This window comes from Malaclemys terrapin, chromosome 1, assembly GCF_027887155.1.
Source record: "Malaclemys terrapin pileata isolate rMalTer1 chromosome 1, rMalTer1.hap1, whole genome shotgun sequence".
NCBI classification, from domain to species: Eukaryota; Metazoa; Chordata; order Testudines; family Emydidae; genus Malaclemys; species Malaclemys terrapin.
Window position 1 is genome coordinate 113,705,527 of NC_071505.1, and position 15,417 is coordinate 113,720,943.

The 15,417-nt window shown below is 39.6% G+C and overlaps 1 protein-coding gene across 2 annotated transcripts in view; it reads left to right on the forward strand.

Moving 5' to 3' along the window:
- Nucleotides 1–15,417, forward strand: part of PTPRO (protein tyrosine phosphatase receptor type O) — a 199,627-nt gene that overhangs the window by 114,472 nt on the left and 69,738 nt on the right. For both annotated transcript variants that reach the window (XM_054036062.1, XM_054036071.1), the window contains exons 3-7: nt 4,263–4,421; nt 6,932–7,084; nt 8,375–8,824; nt 11,273–11,434; nt 14,856–15,055. In XM_054036062.1, the coding sequence (XP_053892037.1) occupies nt 4,263–4,421; nt 6,932–7,084; nt 8,375–8,824; nt 11,273–11,434; nt 14,856–15,055 (1,124 nt within the window). The remainder of the gene's footprint in view (nt 1–4,262; nt 4,422–6,931; nt 7,085–8,374; nt 8,825–11,272; nt 11,435–14,855; nt 15,056–15,417) is intronic.

Below are 15,417 nucleotides of genomic sequence, written 5' to 3' on the forward strand. Positions count from 1 at the left end.
TAGATTAGGAGACTTGGTGCCAGAGGGAATAGGCTGATGGGAGATGCTCTGAATTCCATGTTCTCACTCACATTACTGTGCTAGCATCTTTCTCAAGCCAAAGAGAGAGGAAGATAAATGAAACATAACAGCAGGAAAGGCAATCCATAGCATCTTCCACTTAATTCAATCATAGTCTAATTAAATCAAAACATCAGGAACCAAAATAATTTGAATTAAAAATGAATACAACTTCTACCCTTTATTTGATTTGTCCTAGGAAGAAATAACTGGATAATTCAATCACTGACTTGGAAAGTTGCCGTAATTATTACAATAATAAGGAAGGCCAAAATCTGAATGAGATAATAGAAGAAAGAGCCCAAGGCAGACCCACGATAGTGAAAGATGACTTGCAGCTAAGAGTTGTACAGTTCAGACGTTGTTATTGATATTTTAAGCACTATCATGTGTAAGAGCTCTTATATGCACCCTGTGGTCATGTGGATAACCAGATCAGCCACTTATTTCAGTTGAAGAGATGGGAATAGACTCAATAGAAAGAAGATGGAAGGCTTTGTATTTTGTGACCTGCTTTTGCTGTTATCTATTTCTGGGCTATTAAATCAGGAGTTGTCAGCAATATTTTTCATGGACTCCGCACACTATAATATGTACTGGTGTTTGAGAGTCCTGGAGATTCAGTTTGAATAAGTAGTAGGTATTCAAATGTGTGGATGTTTAGCTGCAGTAGGTCAATGCTTTTTGGTATAGAAAATAGTCTCATCTCATGGGATTTTTCACTCTATTTTCCAAGAAGACCAGTATTCTCTGATTTCAACTAGGACAGAAATGCCAAACTCACTGCCTTCTTTCTAGAAATTTGTGACTTCTGCTTCCTGTCCCAGCTGAATCAAGAAATCTGAGACCACCTCAAACAAGAAATCATCATATTCTCCCAAACACTGAAAGAGAAAAATCAGGAAAGTCACATGGAAATCATGCAAGAAATCCAAAACTATTATTAAAAAACAAACAAACAAAAAAAAACCTTTGTGACATCCATCCATCCAACACAAAAACAGAAAGTGGGACCAACTAAAACTACTCCACAACCTACAGAATACCACCTCCGGGAGAAACAGTGGCACCAGTACTCACTACACGTACACTACATGACACCCAAACATCATGATACCCCTAAGTGGAACTGGATTATCTGTACTCTCTTAGGGACTCCATCACAGAACCTGATACTATACTAATATGTGAATTACTAGAAGAGTTCTTCCACCAACTCCACCTCAAAGAATTATTTCACAACAATGATAACACCACTCACAATTACCATGTCCCCACCTATAATCATAAAAAAAAAAAAAGTAATCTGACTGGACACCACAGAGTGGACAAAACCACATTTTTGATCATTACATCGATTGCTTTAGGAAAAGAATTGACTGAAATCCTTAAAAAAAAGTCACATTACATCTACCACAATCTCTCCACCGATGAGGGGACAGCTATGCTACACAGTCACTGAAATCTAATCACCAGTTAGCAATCAAACCAGCAGACAAAGAGGGCACCATCATAGTCCTCAACTGTGATGACTATGTTAATAAGGCCAACCAACAACTCTCTGACATCACCTACTATGAAGAAATCAGAGAAGACCTCATGCCATAATTTACCCAGGGATTTCAGGATAACATAAAATTCTTCCCCAAAGAACTCCAAGAAAAACTCAACAAACTCATCCCCCACAAGCCCACTCCAAGGACCTTGTACATGATTGCTAAGATACAAGGGAACCCAAGCAGACCCATCGTGTCTGGCCACAGCGCTCTACTGAAGGAATATTGGAACTCATAGAAACTATCCTCAAAACACTCACCATGCAAAGGGCCAGATTCCTCTAGGACACAACTGACTTCCTCCACAAACTCTGCATCATTAACAGTCTCCCTTAGAACACCATCCGTGCCACAATGGATGTCACTTCCCTATACATCAACATCCCTCACCATGGCAGCACAGCTATCTTCCTCAAATATTCACGAGACAATGAACAAGCCTCAGATATCCACTGCAAACACATTACCAAACCCATCCATTTCATTCTCACCCATAACAATTTTACATTCAACAACAAACACTTTGTCCAAACCATGGGAAAGCCATGGATAGTAGGTTGGCTCCCCATTATGCCAACTTCTTCATGGGCCACCTTGGCGTGTTTTTCAATCTGTTTGAACTGGTTGATCTGGCAGAAGGTAGTAATGAGGACAGATGATCTTGTCGTTAAGGTACTGTACTGGTACTAGCTCTGCAGTCTTTGACTAATCATTTAATATCTCTGTGCCTTAGTAAAATAGAGATTATACTTCTTTTCTCCAACCCTTTATCTTTGCTATTTAGATTGTAAGCCCTTTAGGGAAAGGAATATCTCTTACTAGTGTTTTATATAGGGCCTAGCACAATGGGGCCTTGATCTCAGTTGTTGGGCCATCTAGGTGCTGCTGTAGTTCAAATAATAATAATTGGTACTGAACATCTGGTATTTTTCAGTCTGTGTCCAACAAGTATTGGAGAGCTAAAAAGCCTAGATCATAAGTGTAGAAGCAATTACTGAGAACATTGGGTGTAAAGTGAATTATTAAAATGGTTGTGTGGAAAAACTCTGACTAAAAATGTTGTCCATTATTTGTATGTCTGGCCAAATCACACATTATGAAAGCATGTTGGAAAGTCTGTCCTAGCTGAGAAACATATGAAGCCATAGACTGATTTTGCAGGTAGCGAAAAATTTAACAAAATTGTGGCTCCAATATTATGAATACTGGACCAGATTCTCATCTGATATAAACTGATATCATCATTGTGCAATCACCACAGAGTCACATCACAATGAACAATAAGCACAGCACACGAGAGTTATTGGCCAGCAATCTTCCTCTGCAATTAATGGAACTTTGCTGATTTATGAAAAACAGTTGAGGATCTGGGCCCAATTTTTCTTACTTTATAACAGGACTAGACAAAAGAAGGGCCAGTGCTGGAACTTGAAAAGACTAGGATTCAATTCTGTGCTCCACAGACTTCCTGTGTGACCTTGGGCAAGTCACTTAAACTCTGTGAGTCAGTTCCCCATCTGTAAAACAGAGGTGATAACAGGAGTATTCTGATAATAAACACACTGAAGATCATGAGACACTGAGATACTACGGTAATGGGGGCCATGTAAATACCTAAAATAGACAGACAGAAACAAGAACATATAAACATAGAAAGTAATATTTTTTTTTTTACTCTAGAAGATATGAAAGTCTTGTGTTTCCTGCTTTGTCATTGCATTGATACCCTTTTGCTGTAGAGATGGGAATGAGCTGAAAAGTTCAGAACCACATCACGCTTATAAGCATCCCAAAGTAGAGCAGAGTGAAATTTTCTGACCAAAATTTTTTTCAGTGAAAAATTTAGGTTCAGCAATACAAAAACATTTTGCAATTTGACATTTTCAAAATTATGAACAACTTTTCATTCCAAAATTTCCAGTTATTTTATTTACAAAAATTTAAAACATTTAAAAAATGCTCAAAATCCTAATGAAACATTTCATTTTGGGTTGCACAAAATGTTTCATTTGAACCAAAACTGTTTTTTCCAACTTTCTAATTTGCTGAAAACTGAAAGTTTTCATTTTTGGTTTGACTTGAAACAACTTTTTCCAATCTTTTTATGAAATTGCCAGTGAACTGAAAAAATTGTTATTCACCCTGTTCTACCCTCAAATTTTTGTTTGTTTGTTTTTGTTTGTTTGTTTATAGTCAGGGCCCATCTTTGATCTGAAGACAAGTAATAAAGGTGAAATTCAATCAAATTGCAGAGATCCAGCACACAGACTATGCTCCACTTACCTCCTATTTAAGCTTCAACTTTGAGGGCTTGAGTTGGACTTCAATGCTGCACAGGCTTTCTGCTGGCTCTCAGCATAGGGGTAAATTCATCCTCTGAGAGGAATAAGCTTTGTGGATAGTGAATGAGCTGGGGACACATGGACAGAAATTCTGGCCTCAGTGAAGTCAATGGTGGGTTTGCCGTTGTCTTCATCAAGGCCAGGATTTCAACCAATGTATCTAAGAATTTCTATGCCATATGGAAGTGGATAATGTGATTTCTTAAGGGGGTAAAATTAGGTAAAAGCTTCTCTCTCCTTTTCTGTATGCCTAAAAATGTTCCTTTCTTCCCCTTTTCTGCTTGTTTCTTTGTATGTCTTTTAGAACCTCTTCCCATAAGCAGCGTTTCTATCTATGACTACAAACCATCTCCAGAAACAGGAGTGTTGTTTGAAATTCAGTATCCAGAGAAGTACAATGTTTTCACCAGAGTAAACATAAGCTATTGGGAAGGCAAAGACTATAGAACAATGTTATACAAAGGTAGGAAGAAGAAAAAAACTATTGAAAACAATGCAAATATGGTTAATCTAAATATCTACCATCTATTGACACTTAATTTATTGCAGTTGAATCTACAGGAAAATAAAAAGGAGTGCCAAGTGACCTGTAGGTTTAAATAATTAGTGATTCTAATGATGTTATAACTACCTATTTAAATAGCCTATATGTTATAGAGAGGTAGTAGCCTCTCCGTAGTTGAGATGGCCACTCATCTTCAATTTTAAGCCCAATTCCCATCCTAGCTCTAAAATCCACAGAGAAAGGAATATTGTCCTCAGTACTGGTACATGAACACTGAGGTTGGATAGAATTTTCCCATTCAAACTGAAGTTAATTGGACAAGGGGTTCCCAATTTATGACACCTCAAAATAAAGGTGTTCACTGGAATCCAAAACGTGTTCTAATCTTTTCTTTTGGTGCTGTTCTGTAGCCAAAAAGTCAGAAAGAAGGAGAGCTACAATGTAGTTTATAGAACTCATGTGGTGATATAGGGTGAAATTCTGGCCATATTGATGTCAGTGGCAAAAGCCAGGATTTCACCCCGAGTGCCCAAGACCAAAGATTAGTTGATTGAACAGCTAACTGTAGAAGTTATTATTGTTATGAATTGTAACATTGGAACGAGCTATTGGCTCAGAAAGGCTTAAAATGAGATAACAGTTGACTGACAAAGAGACATAAAACAATGGTCCTGACTGAAGACCACTTGCACTTCCTACACAAGCAGAGTGCCAGTGCCAGTGCTGCAGCTGCAGTAGAACCTCAGAGTGACGAACACCTCAGGACTGGAGGTTGTTTGTAACGCTAAACAAAGTGTTACGGTGGCTCTTTCAAAAGTTTACAACTGAACATTGAGATAATACAGCTTTGAAACTTTACTATGCAGAAAAAAAATGCTGCTTTCCCTTTTATTTTTAAAAATAGTTTACATTTAACATGATACTGTACTGTATTTGCTTTTGGGGTGGGGGGGGGTGGCGGTCTCTGCTACTGCTTGAGTGTGTACTTCCGGTTCCAAATGCGGTGTGTGGTTGACTGGTCAGTTCATAACTCTGAGGTTCTACTGTATATCACAGCTCAGGAAATTATATTCTTCTGACAGAGCACATAAACCCTTCCTCGGGTGTCAAATGGAAAATAATTCTTCATTTCTTTCTTAACCTGTTGGGCAAGGTTGGTGTCTGTTCCCACAATCCATACCACAGCTAGGTCTGTTTCCGTGATAAGTGAATCTTTGGCAGGAACGGCTACAGTTGCTGCAAAACGGTTTCCATTATAAGATTTTTTGTCTCCACTCATTCTTAATTTTCTGAAATATTCACCTTTTGGGCTGAAATTTTCCAGGCTTAGACTCTCCTCCTAAACGGGAAATACACCTATGGAAAAGTGCCATCCCAATGAATGTGTTGGTAAAAAGATGTGTTTCATTGAGTTTTCAGCCAGCGTTGCAGAATCATCTGCAATTTACTGAATGTTACCCTGAAAGTATTTTGGGCTGGGAAAACGTAATCACATCTAACATTCCATGGCAATGTGATGACAATGAATCAGATCATATTCTACCTTCAGTTATGCTAGTTTAAATCTGAAGGTACTCCCATTGAATTAGTACTGTCTGTAGTATCAGATGCAAATAAGCTTGTCCTGGGAGAATAACTCTGAAAGGTGACAAAAGGATATGGATATAGACACAGCCCCCAAAGGGTTAATCGTGTAGCTACCTTATTTGCTCAGAATTGCACAATAGCCCGCAGAATTGTCCTAACAAGCAAATGAATTTTATTGGATGCATAATACATAAAATCACTATGAAGAGTTGCCGTGCAATGCTGTTCCAAGGGGTGGGGGAAGGAGAGAAATCAGCAGCAATATTTGTTGACTTCCTGGCTATGCTACTGCTATAAATAAATAAATGCACCCTGGCTTTTTATTTAATTATTTGAGGCAGGCATTAATCAGCCACAAAGTCCCCACCCCCCAAATAGCCCTAATTCCCCCGACTCCTACATGCATTAATGTTAGAGATTAACCCAGATCTCGTCATTACAAACTGAGCCCATTTCTGTTATGTGTACTATGAAAGTTGTCCACTGACTATCTTATCCTGAACATGATGTCTTAATTCACTAGAAGACCAGGGAACGTTTGTATGCAGTAGTTACAGGGATTTGGAAGCTTTTTGTCTTTTTATCAGCTGTTCTTCGATATGCTAATATCATGTTGAACAGGGTTGCCAGTTGCAATTATCTTTCCCAGGAAAATGGTTCATGTTCATTTTGCTGCTTTTTGCATCTAAGTACCTTTGACAATGAGGAAAAACACTGGCAAACTCAATTATTGGGATTTTATCACTTAGACTGGGGCTAACCTATGTTAAACATCCAAAACACCACTCGTTTAAAGTGTGCCACCATGTTATCTGAAAGTGAACATTTAATGTAAGTCGGGTTGTTGGTTTTTTGTTTGTGTGTTTTTTGCCCTTCTACAGATTTCTTTAAAGGTAAAACAGTTTTCAATCACTGGCTGCCAGGAATATGCTACAGCAACATCACATTTCAGTTGGTGTCAGAAGCAACATTCAACAAAAGCACCCTAGTGGAATATAGCGGTGTCAGGCATGAACCCAGACAGCACAGAACAGGTGAAGAAAATGTGTATATATACCGTTGACAGCATGTCTACATGCAACACTGTGCAAGGGGTAATGTCTCAATGTTTCCATTATGAAATTTACTTATAAAAAGTATGTACTGCCTAAAACAAGATATTCTAGGCTTTCTCTCCAGGGATAAGAAGCAATTTGCCAGCAGTTACAAATTACCACACAACTCTTTCCACAGCAGAATATATTTATTTAAGGGTAAAGGAATAGAGAGAAAACATACAACAGATAACAAAAGGTTCAGAAATTGGCCATCAATCCTATGGGGCCCTGACAGGCCGAAGTCCTTCCCACCTTTCAGCAAGTGTTGGGTCCCCTACTGTTTAAACTCAGCCTTTTATACCAAAAGCCCTTTCTTTGTTCCCCTTGCGCCTTTCGTACCTGTTGGAACCAGTATATAACAAACACCCAAGAGGTAATACTTCTCTGGAGCTGTTTACAATCTCAGGGATCTCAGTAATCACTCCCCACTGTTTTTCAGTTCCTGGATGAACTGCAGTAATCCTCCCCCCATGAAGGTAAATACAATTCCTAGCCCACAATGTTACACAGAACATTCATAAATTTAATACAGTACAATCCACAAAGGTACTGAATGTGGTTGCAATCTATTACAGCAGCTATTGTACAAAATGCTCCAGTTAGAAACCCATGCTGTGTATCATCTGAAATTTTAAGATCAAGCTTTCCCTTGACATAAAGTGTTAACTTCATTCTAGATGTTTGCACAAAGCTGGCTGCTAAAATTATGAGGGAAAAGCCATATAGTGATTAGGATGACATTTTACATCATGAGTTGTTGTGCGGTGTATTAAGATATTTTTTCTGTATTTCTCAACCCTTTCACAGTTCCACAAAAATAATTTTCCATGTACAAGAGGATTTAAAAGGTACAATGAAAGAAACAAAGAGCCCAACTTACAAACACACGCTTGATTATTTTTACTCATGTTCTCACATCAGAGCAACTTAGTTGGGCTATTCATGAGCAAATTTATTACAGTGTCCCCACATCTACATTACTGCATTCCTGTACGCTCTAGCCCTGATTCTTCTCTCCCTTTATGTTAGTTTTACCCACATGGAGTTAGTCTTGGCTTATACCTGTATAAGCAAGAAAAGAATCTTAATAGAAAGAACAAAGAATTTCAAAATATTGTGTATTTTCTCTTGCTGCAAACTAGACATGCTAATTTCCATGATGAATTAACTAACCGCTGTAGGGGTATATTAAATATACATATTTTTTTTAAATCTTTTCTCTTCTAGTTCCCTACCCTCCTCGAAATATTTCTGTCCAGATTGTACATATGAACAAGAATAACTGGGAGGAACACAGTGGGAATTTCCCCGAAGAATCATTCATGGGACCACAGGATGTAATAGGGCAAGATAAACTTACCCATTTTTCTAATGACCCCACTGAAATTCCCTCAGCAAACACCTCTTACGCATGGCCTGATTACCACTATAACAGCACTGATTACACAACTACATCCCAACCATACTGGTGGACTAATGAAGCTGATTCGTCAGAAAGTGAAGATGAGTTTGTCAATGTAGTTCCCAGTGAATATGAGAACACCGGTACAGCCAGCATGTCAGGGAAACTTACATCAGGAACTCCATCTTTCCTCCCTGTGCAAATGGTGCTAAGCTGGTTGCCACCAAAACCACCCACGGCATTTGATGGATTTCATATTAACATTGAAAGAGAAGGTAAAGTAAAACCCAGGCCTTTTTTATATCCTTCATAGTGGTGAATTCTTCTCCTCAGAATAATTAGGGGATAGCAAACCTTAAGTATTTTAATTCAGATTTCTTGTGTCTGCAAAACTGGGATGGAGATAAGAATATGCATTCGTTGTATAATATACGGTGTTTCTTGTTTCTGGTCAGGCTGGAAATACTACAAGAAGTTCTCCTGTATCATGTGGGTTCTTCGTGACTAAGATGAAGCATAGCATCAATTTAATTTCTGACATAGTCTACATATTCCCTGCTGAAGACCTACATTGTCAGGAGAGATTAACGTGATGCTCTAATAGGTCCTTTCTGTTTCCACCTGCTATGATCTTTCTTATTTCATTCAGGACCAGTAGTGAGTGCAGTGAGGTGGAGAAATGAAATCTAAACATGGGAACCAGATCTCAGCTGCTCTGAGCTCATACTTGTGCAACTCACACACATTTGTAATGAGAGCTAACCAAATATTGTATTAATAAATTCACTTTGATTCACTTTGAGTTCTGGGCAAAAGCTCAGGCTACATTATTATTGCTCACTCCAAGTGTTCAAGAATCATGAGAATTTAAAATTTGGGTTTTTTTATTTGCCTTCTAGGGTTTTGAGCCTTTCTGGTTCACATTTTCAAGCTTTTTTTCTGCCAAAATGAATCCCGTCCCCCTTTCTTTTTAATGAAAGCTGAGATTCTTACAAAATAACATGATCTGAGGCATTATGAAAAACACCAAATATTGCAAGACTCGCAATAAAATCATGAGAATTGGTAAGCTTGTTGTTACTGGCAAAGCAGCATTAACATAAATCTGCATTGTGACCAGGCTGTAGTCTCATATGGAGCTACCAAATCAGGAGTAATTTCCGTAAGAGACAGGGTTTCTGGGTTAAGGAGGACCCTGGAACACCCCTCTGAAACACCCTTCTATAGCTTTGACATGGAGTGCGAACTCAGGGGTTTTGAGGAAGCTAGAGTCACATGCCGCTTGGCCAGCTTTTTTCTTGCATACACGCACAGAAGAGACAACTTGATTTTGGGCCATAGTGAAGAGGTTCTGCCCACTATCTTATTTCACTGTAAGAGTGTTGCCCTGTACATTATTATTTTTAAATATCTCATCTTTTTATACTACTAAAGATGCTTTCAATAGGATTCTTGTTGCACAGGAGTTTCACATGTGCATACTGTTTACTCCTTTTGTCGAGTCTAAGTGCTGTATCTATTGTGAAGTCACAAGCTCCCTAAGAGTTGATTATGAGGCTCACAAGCAAAGCATGGGAACTTCAGGTTGGACATGAACAATGCATGGATCAACAACATGGATTAAACAACATGGATCAACTTTTCATGTAAATATCCTTAGGGCTTGTCTACCTAAGAGCTAGCCAAAAATAGCTATTGTGGAATAGCTTTTGGAAGTGGCTTAAGCACAAAAAGGCACTGAGTGCACAATAAAAGTGTGAGTGGGGAGTTACTGTGGAATAGCTCTTGTGCTTTTAAATTCACACGCTAGCTTATTTTGCAACAGCTTCCCCGTGTCTACAAGTCCTAAGTGATAAAAACTGGGAGTTGGGGGTGGGCGGGGGAGGGAAGGGATCATAGGACTTAATTCTCTTTTTTTTTTTACACCAGTTTTACAGAGGTGTAAAGATTACTCCACTGACTTCATTGTAGTTACTCCATATCTACACTGGTGTCAGTGAGAGCAGAATCAAGCCCATAGAATGTAGAGATTAAAAAGATCTATTGCATCATCCAGCTATCCCTGCTTGTGGAGAAGTTTCCCTATGGAACCTAAAGTAAAAGAGAGAGAAAGAGAGAGAGAAAAATATAGGCTATCTTCAGGCAAAAGTTTATCTAAATGGAAATCTGAAAAACATGTTCTGTAGGGTGTTTAGGGGGTGGTTGGTGGGATATGGGAGAGGGCCTTTAATGTATCATAAAACAACAGTGAGGTAACCTGCGCTAGAGATTTTTTCATCCACTTCTCCAGATGATTTTTCAACTGACCCTTTTTGACAGCAGTTTTCTTAGACTTTCTGCTGTTTGGGGCAGGGAAATTTTTCAGAACAATAAGGGGAGAGAAGAAAAAACAGCAAACCCTTTTCTTCCCCACTACATTGTTTTTCACTTTCAAGTGTTTCATGGTCACGACAATCTTACTTAATCATCAGTGTTACTGAGTGAAATTTTGACCATGGTCTATTATTACTTTATACCTATACGTGAGCCTTGGTCATTAATTATTCTTGGGCTGACAGCAAGGGAATAAAACTACCTGCATAAATCCAGACCTCTTCAATACCTTTTCATCCTGCAGCAGAGGCAGCATTAGCATATCCAATACAAATCAGTTCCTCGGTAGCCAGAGCCCTCTCAAATTTCAATTAATTCACACTTCTTTTTCTTCTTCTTCCCTGATTTAGAGAACTCCACAGAATTTTTGACGGTAGGTGAGGATACTCATGAATTTATTGCTGAACTGAAAGAACCGGGGAAATATAAGTTATCTGTGACAACCTTTAGTTCCTCTGGATCTTGTGAAATTCGGAGAAGTCAATCAGCCAAAACGCTTAGTTTTTACATCAGTAAGTATCTAAGTGATGATTTCACCCATACAATGTATCTTTAACAGTATATAAGGTGTGATAAATGAAACACTGAATGAGGTTATTCATCAAACTAGTAGGCACCTTTGCAACCTACAACAGTCCCAACAGAGCCTGGTCTCCATGAATTTTCATATGGCAGGGAACAAGATACACTGAAACCAGGTAAGCAAACCTGCCCTCATGGGGCTTTATCCTGCAATCTTGTCTGTGTTAGGAATCAAATGTTGGGTAAATATCTAGTAGAGTCATTGCTAGCTGTTCAAGAAGGAACTCACATGAACATGGAACTTGAATCTTTTGCAGACAAAATGAAAGATAGGCCCAACCTGCAAAATTCAGAACTAGGAAAACTATATGATTATTTACTTGTAGGATTCTGGGGGTAAGGGTTAACTGTAGGTTTTATAAAACAGTGTAATCCATGTGAAATATCACCATATAGCTTAAATCTAGATCACGACTTACAGCTAGGTCAATAAGTGAGATACAGGTAGATTAGCTCAGACTTTCACCCATCTGAGGACCAAGTTCACATTTTCAGACACAAGTGCATGAGATGCCTGAATAACTCCACCAACAAGAAAGCGAGACAAACCTTGCACAAAAGAAAATGAACAGACAAATGCAGTCTACAGAATCCCATACAGATAAGAAATGTGTGCAGCACCAGCCAGCCTCCACTCTGAGAGAATGGCACCTATCTAGAGACAGAATACTACAGCTAGATATCATAGATGCAGTTGGCAGCATTGCCTATAGTTCTTGTCTATAATGCCTAACACTTTCCATTATAATCCCCTGGCTTTAGTTGCTTATAACCTTTCCAAACTTTAACTATGCATGCTGAAATTTTCCATGCCAGATGGCTGCCTTGAGCTGAATGTTTTTTTCAACGTTTCAGAAATCCTATCACTGAACAATGAACTGCTCTTGGAGACCAAAGAGCGAGAAGAAGAGAGGGACAGCTGATGCAAAAGGGGTGCCAGAGTACCCCTGCTATGACAATTTCACCTCCCTGAGAATTTTTTCAGATACCAGCTAGTAATAGATATTGCATAACAGCAGATTCATATACTATATTTTAAATTTGATAGCAATAATACAGGACTATACTATCCCATTTCCAACCCTCCTCCTCAAAGTTTGGGATATAAATTAATCTTATTTATTCCTGTTAAATACAATACAATTTATTCCTAATAAATTACAATTCCTTCTAGCCAGGGTTGGTGCCCTCCAGGAAATGTAATATTCAAAAGATGTAATGCGTAAGGGGAGCTATGCCAGGGATGAATTTGGCCCATTGTGTACAAAGAGCATTATCTGTGTTAAAATGATACAGTAATGTAATAAATGTTTACAGGCTATATGAAATGCCGAAGGTGGGGTTTTGTAATTCATAGACTCTAAGGCCAGAAGGACCATTATGATCATCTAGTCTGACTTCCTGCCAGGGCTGGCTCAGTGTTTTTGCCGCCCCAAGTGGTGGGGGAGAGGGGAAAAAAGGTACGATCGGTGGCACTTCGGCGGCAGCTCTACCATCGCCGCTTCATTCTTCAGCAGCAATTCGACGGCAGGTCCTTCCCTCCAAGAGGACAGAGGGACCCGCCGCCAAATTGCCAGACGTGCTGCCCCTTTCCGTTGGCCGCCCCAAGCAACTGCTTGCTGTGCTGGTGCCTGGAGCCAGCCCTGCTTCCTGCATGGCACAAGCCATAGAACTTCTCCAAAATAATTCCTAAAGCAGATCTTTTAGCAAAACATCCAATCTTAATTTTAAAATAGGCAGTGATGGAAAATCCGCCATGACCCTTGTTAAATTGTTCTAATGGTTAATTACCCTCACCCTTAAAAATTTACACCATATTTCCCATTGGAATAGCTTCAACTTAGCCATTCGACCTTTCTCCACCAGCCTGAAGAGCCCATTATTAAATATTTGTTTCTGATGTAGGTTCTTATAGATAATCAAGTCACCCCTTCACCTCCTCTTTCTTAAGATAAATAGATTGATCTCCTTGAGTCCGTAAGGCATGTTTTCTAGTCCTTAAATCAGTCTCATGGCTCTTCTCTGAACCCTCTCCAATTTTCAACCTCCTTCTTTAATTATGGGATCAGAACTGGATGCAGTACTCCAGCAGCAGTCTCAATATAGAGCTAAAAGCCCTCAACTCTGGCTCAAGATTGCTCTATTTATGCATCCCAGGATCACTTTCATTCTTTTGGCCCCCATCGTCACACTAGGAGCTCCTCTTCATCTGATTACCCACCATGACCACCAAATCTTTTTCAGAGTCACTGCTTCCCTGGATAGAGTTCCCTATGTATGTATGACCTATATTCTTTGTTCTTGGATGTACACATTTACATTTAACTGTACTGTATTAAAACACACATAAATGTGTATGTACATCTAGGAACAAATGGGGGCAAGGGATAGCTCAGTGGTTTGAGCATTGGCCTGCTAAACCCAGGGTTGTGAGTTCAATCCTTGAAGGGGCCATTTAGGGATCTTAGGCAAAAATCTGTCTGGGGATTGGCCCTGTTTTGAGCAGGGGGTTGGACTAGATGACCTCCTGAGGTCCCTTCCAACCCTGATATTCTATGAAATGCTGTTTTCAGTTTGCTTTGAAAGCCTGTAAGACAGCACAGAGATTTGTTCAGTGCTCTTTGCTTGTCCTGTCAAATCCCAAAAGACTCAAGACTCTTAGTATTCTAGGTGGATTTTATAAGCCTTTCTGGTGGTCTGCCAAGACTGAGGTTTCCACAGGAAGCACCTGGGGAGAAATTACCACTTCCTCCCAGTTTATCTAGCTAATTGGGCTTTGCGTGGTGAAATGTACAGAAGTTGGGGAGCGGAACACACTCTCAAACTGTGGGCAGGGCATGGGGGAAGCTCTGCAGTTCCTGCACAGCCACTGTTCAAGTTCCTGGGCTTAGAATAAGAGCTGCAACCCCTACACGTACTCGGTGACCACACAGACATCCTGATGACCCTTCTCCTGTCTGTGCTGATCTACAAATACTGAAATGAATTGGTGGTTTCAGTCCTGTTTGTTGTGTCCTGGGGTCCGTATCACAAAATTCCCTGTTGCTATGGGCACTAATGGGCCATCTCCGCAGCAGAGATCAAGCGCTGATTGGGCATGGAGACCAAACGACATTGTAGTATAGCAGTGAATCTTACTGGTGGGGCAGTGTGGGGAGCTCTTGCTGCTGTTGTCAGTTCTGTCCAGGGTCTGTCGGTGTAAAGGGCTGTCAATTCAGCACCTTTCACTATCATGAAATTGACTTCTAACAGCAGAATGTTTTAAAAGACACAAATGCAGGCACTCTAAATGCACAGGGTAAAGCCAGGGATTTGGCCTGCCTTATGTGTTCTTCTCTGGGAATGTTTCAGGTCCGACAGGGGAATGGATTGAAGAACTGACAGAAAAGCCCCAGCACGTGAGTGTGACTGTGCTAAGTTCTACCACTGCCTTAATGTCCTGGACGTCTTCACAAAACAGCAGCAGCAACAACACGATAGTGTCTGTTGTGTCACTGACCTGCCAGAAGCAAAAGGAGAGTCAAAGACTTGAAAAGCATTATTGCACCGAGGTAAGGGGCAGAAAATATAGACTCCTCAAATACAGTAAGAAAAAGAAATACATTCAGTAAATCGCCTTATAATAGTGCTCACTGGGTTGTGTACGAAGCAACATTTTATCCATCAGTCCACAAGCGATGTTATACACTTATGAACATTATTGCGACAATAATCCAAAACACTGCAGTGACACAAGTCTAAGCAGAGATAAGACACCATCCATAAGGCCCTGATTCATTAAAACACTTTAAGCATGTGCTGAAGTCCATTCCTATTCATGAAAGTATTTCAATGTATATTTAACTTTAAGCACATGCATAAGTTTTTTCTTAAACTGGGGCTAAAGTTTTCATGTAGAATAATATCTAGCTCT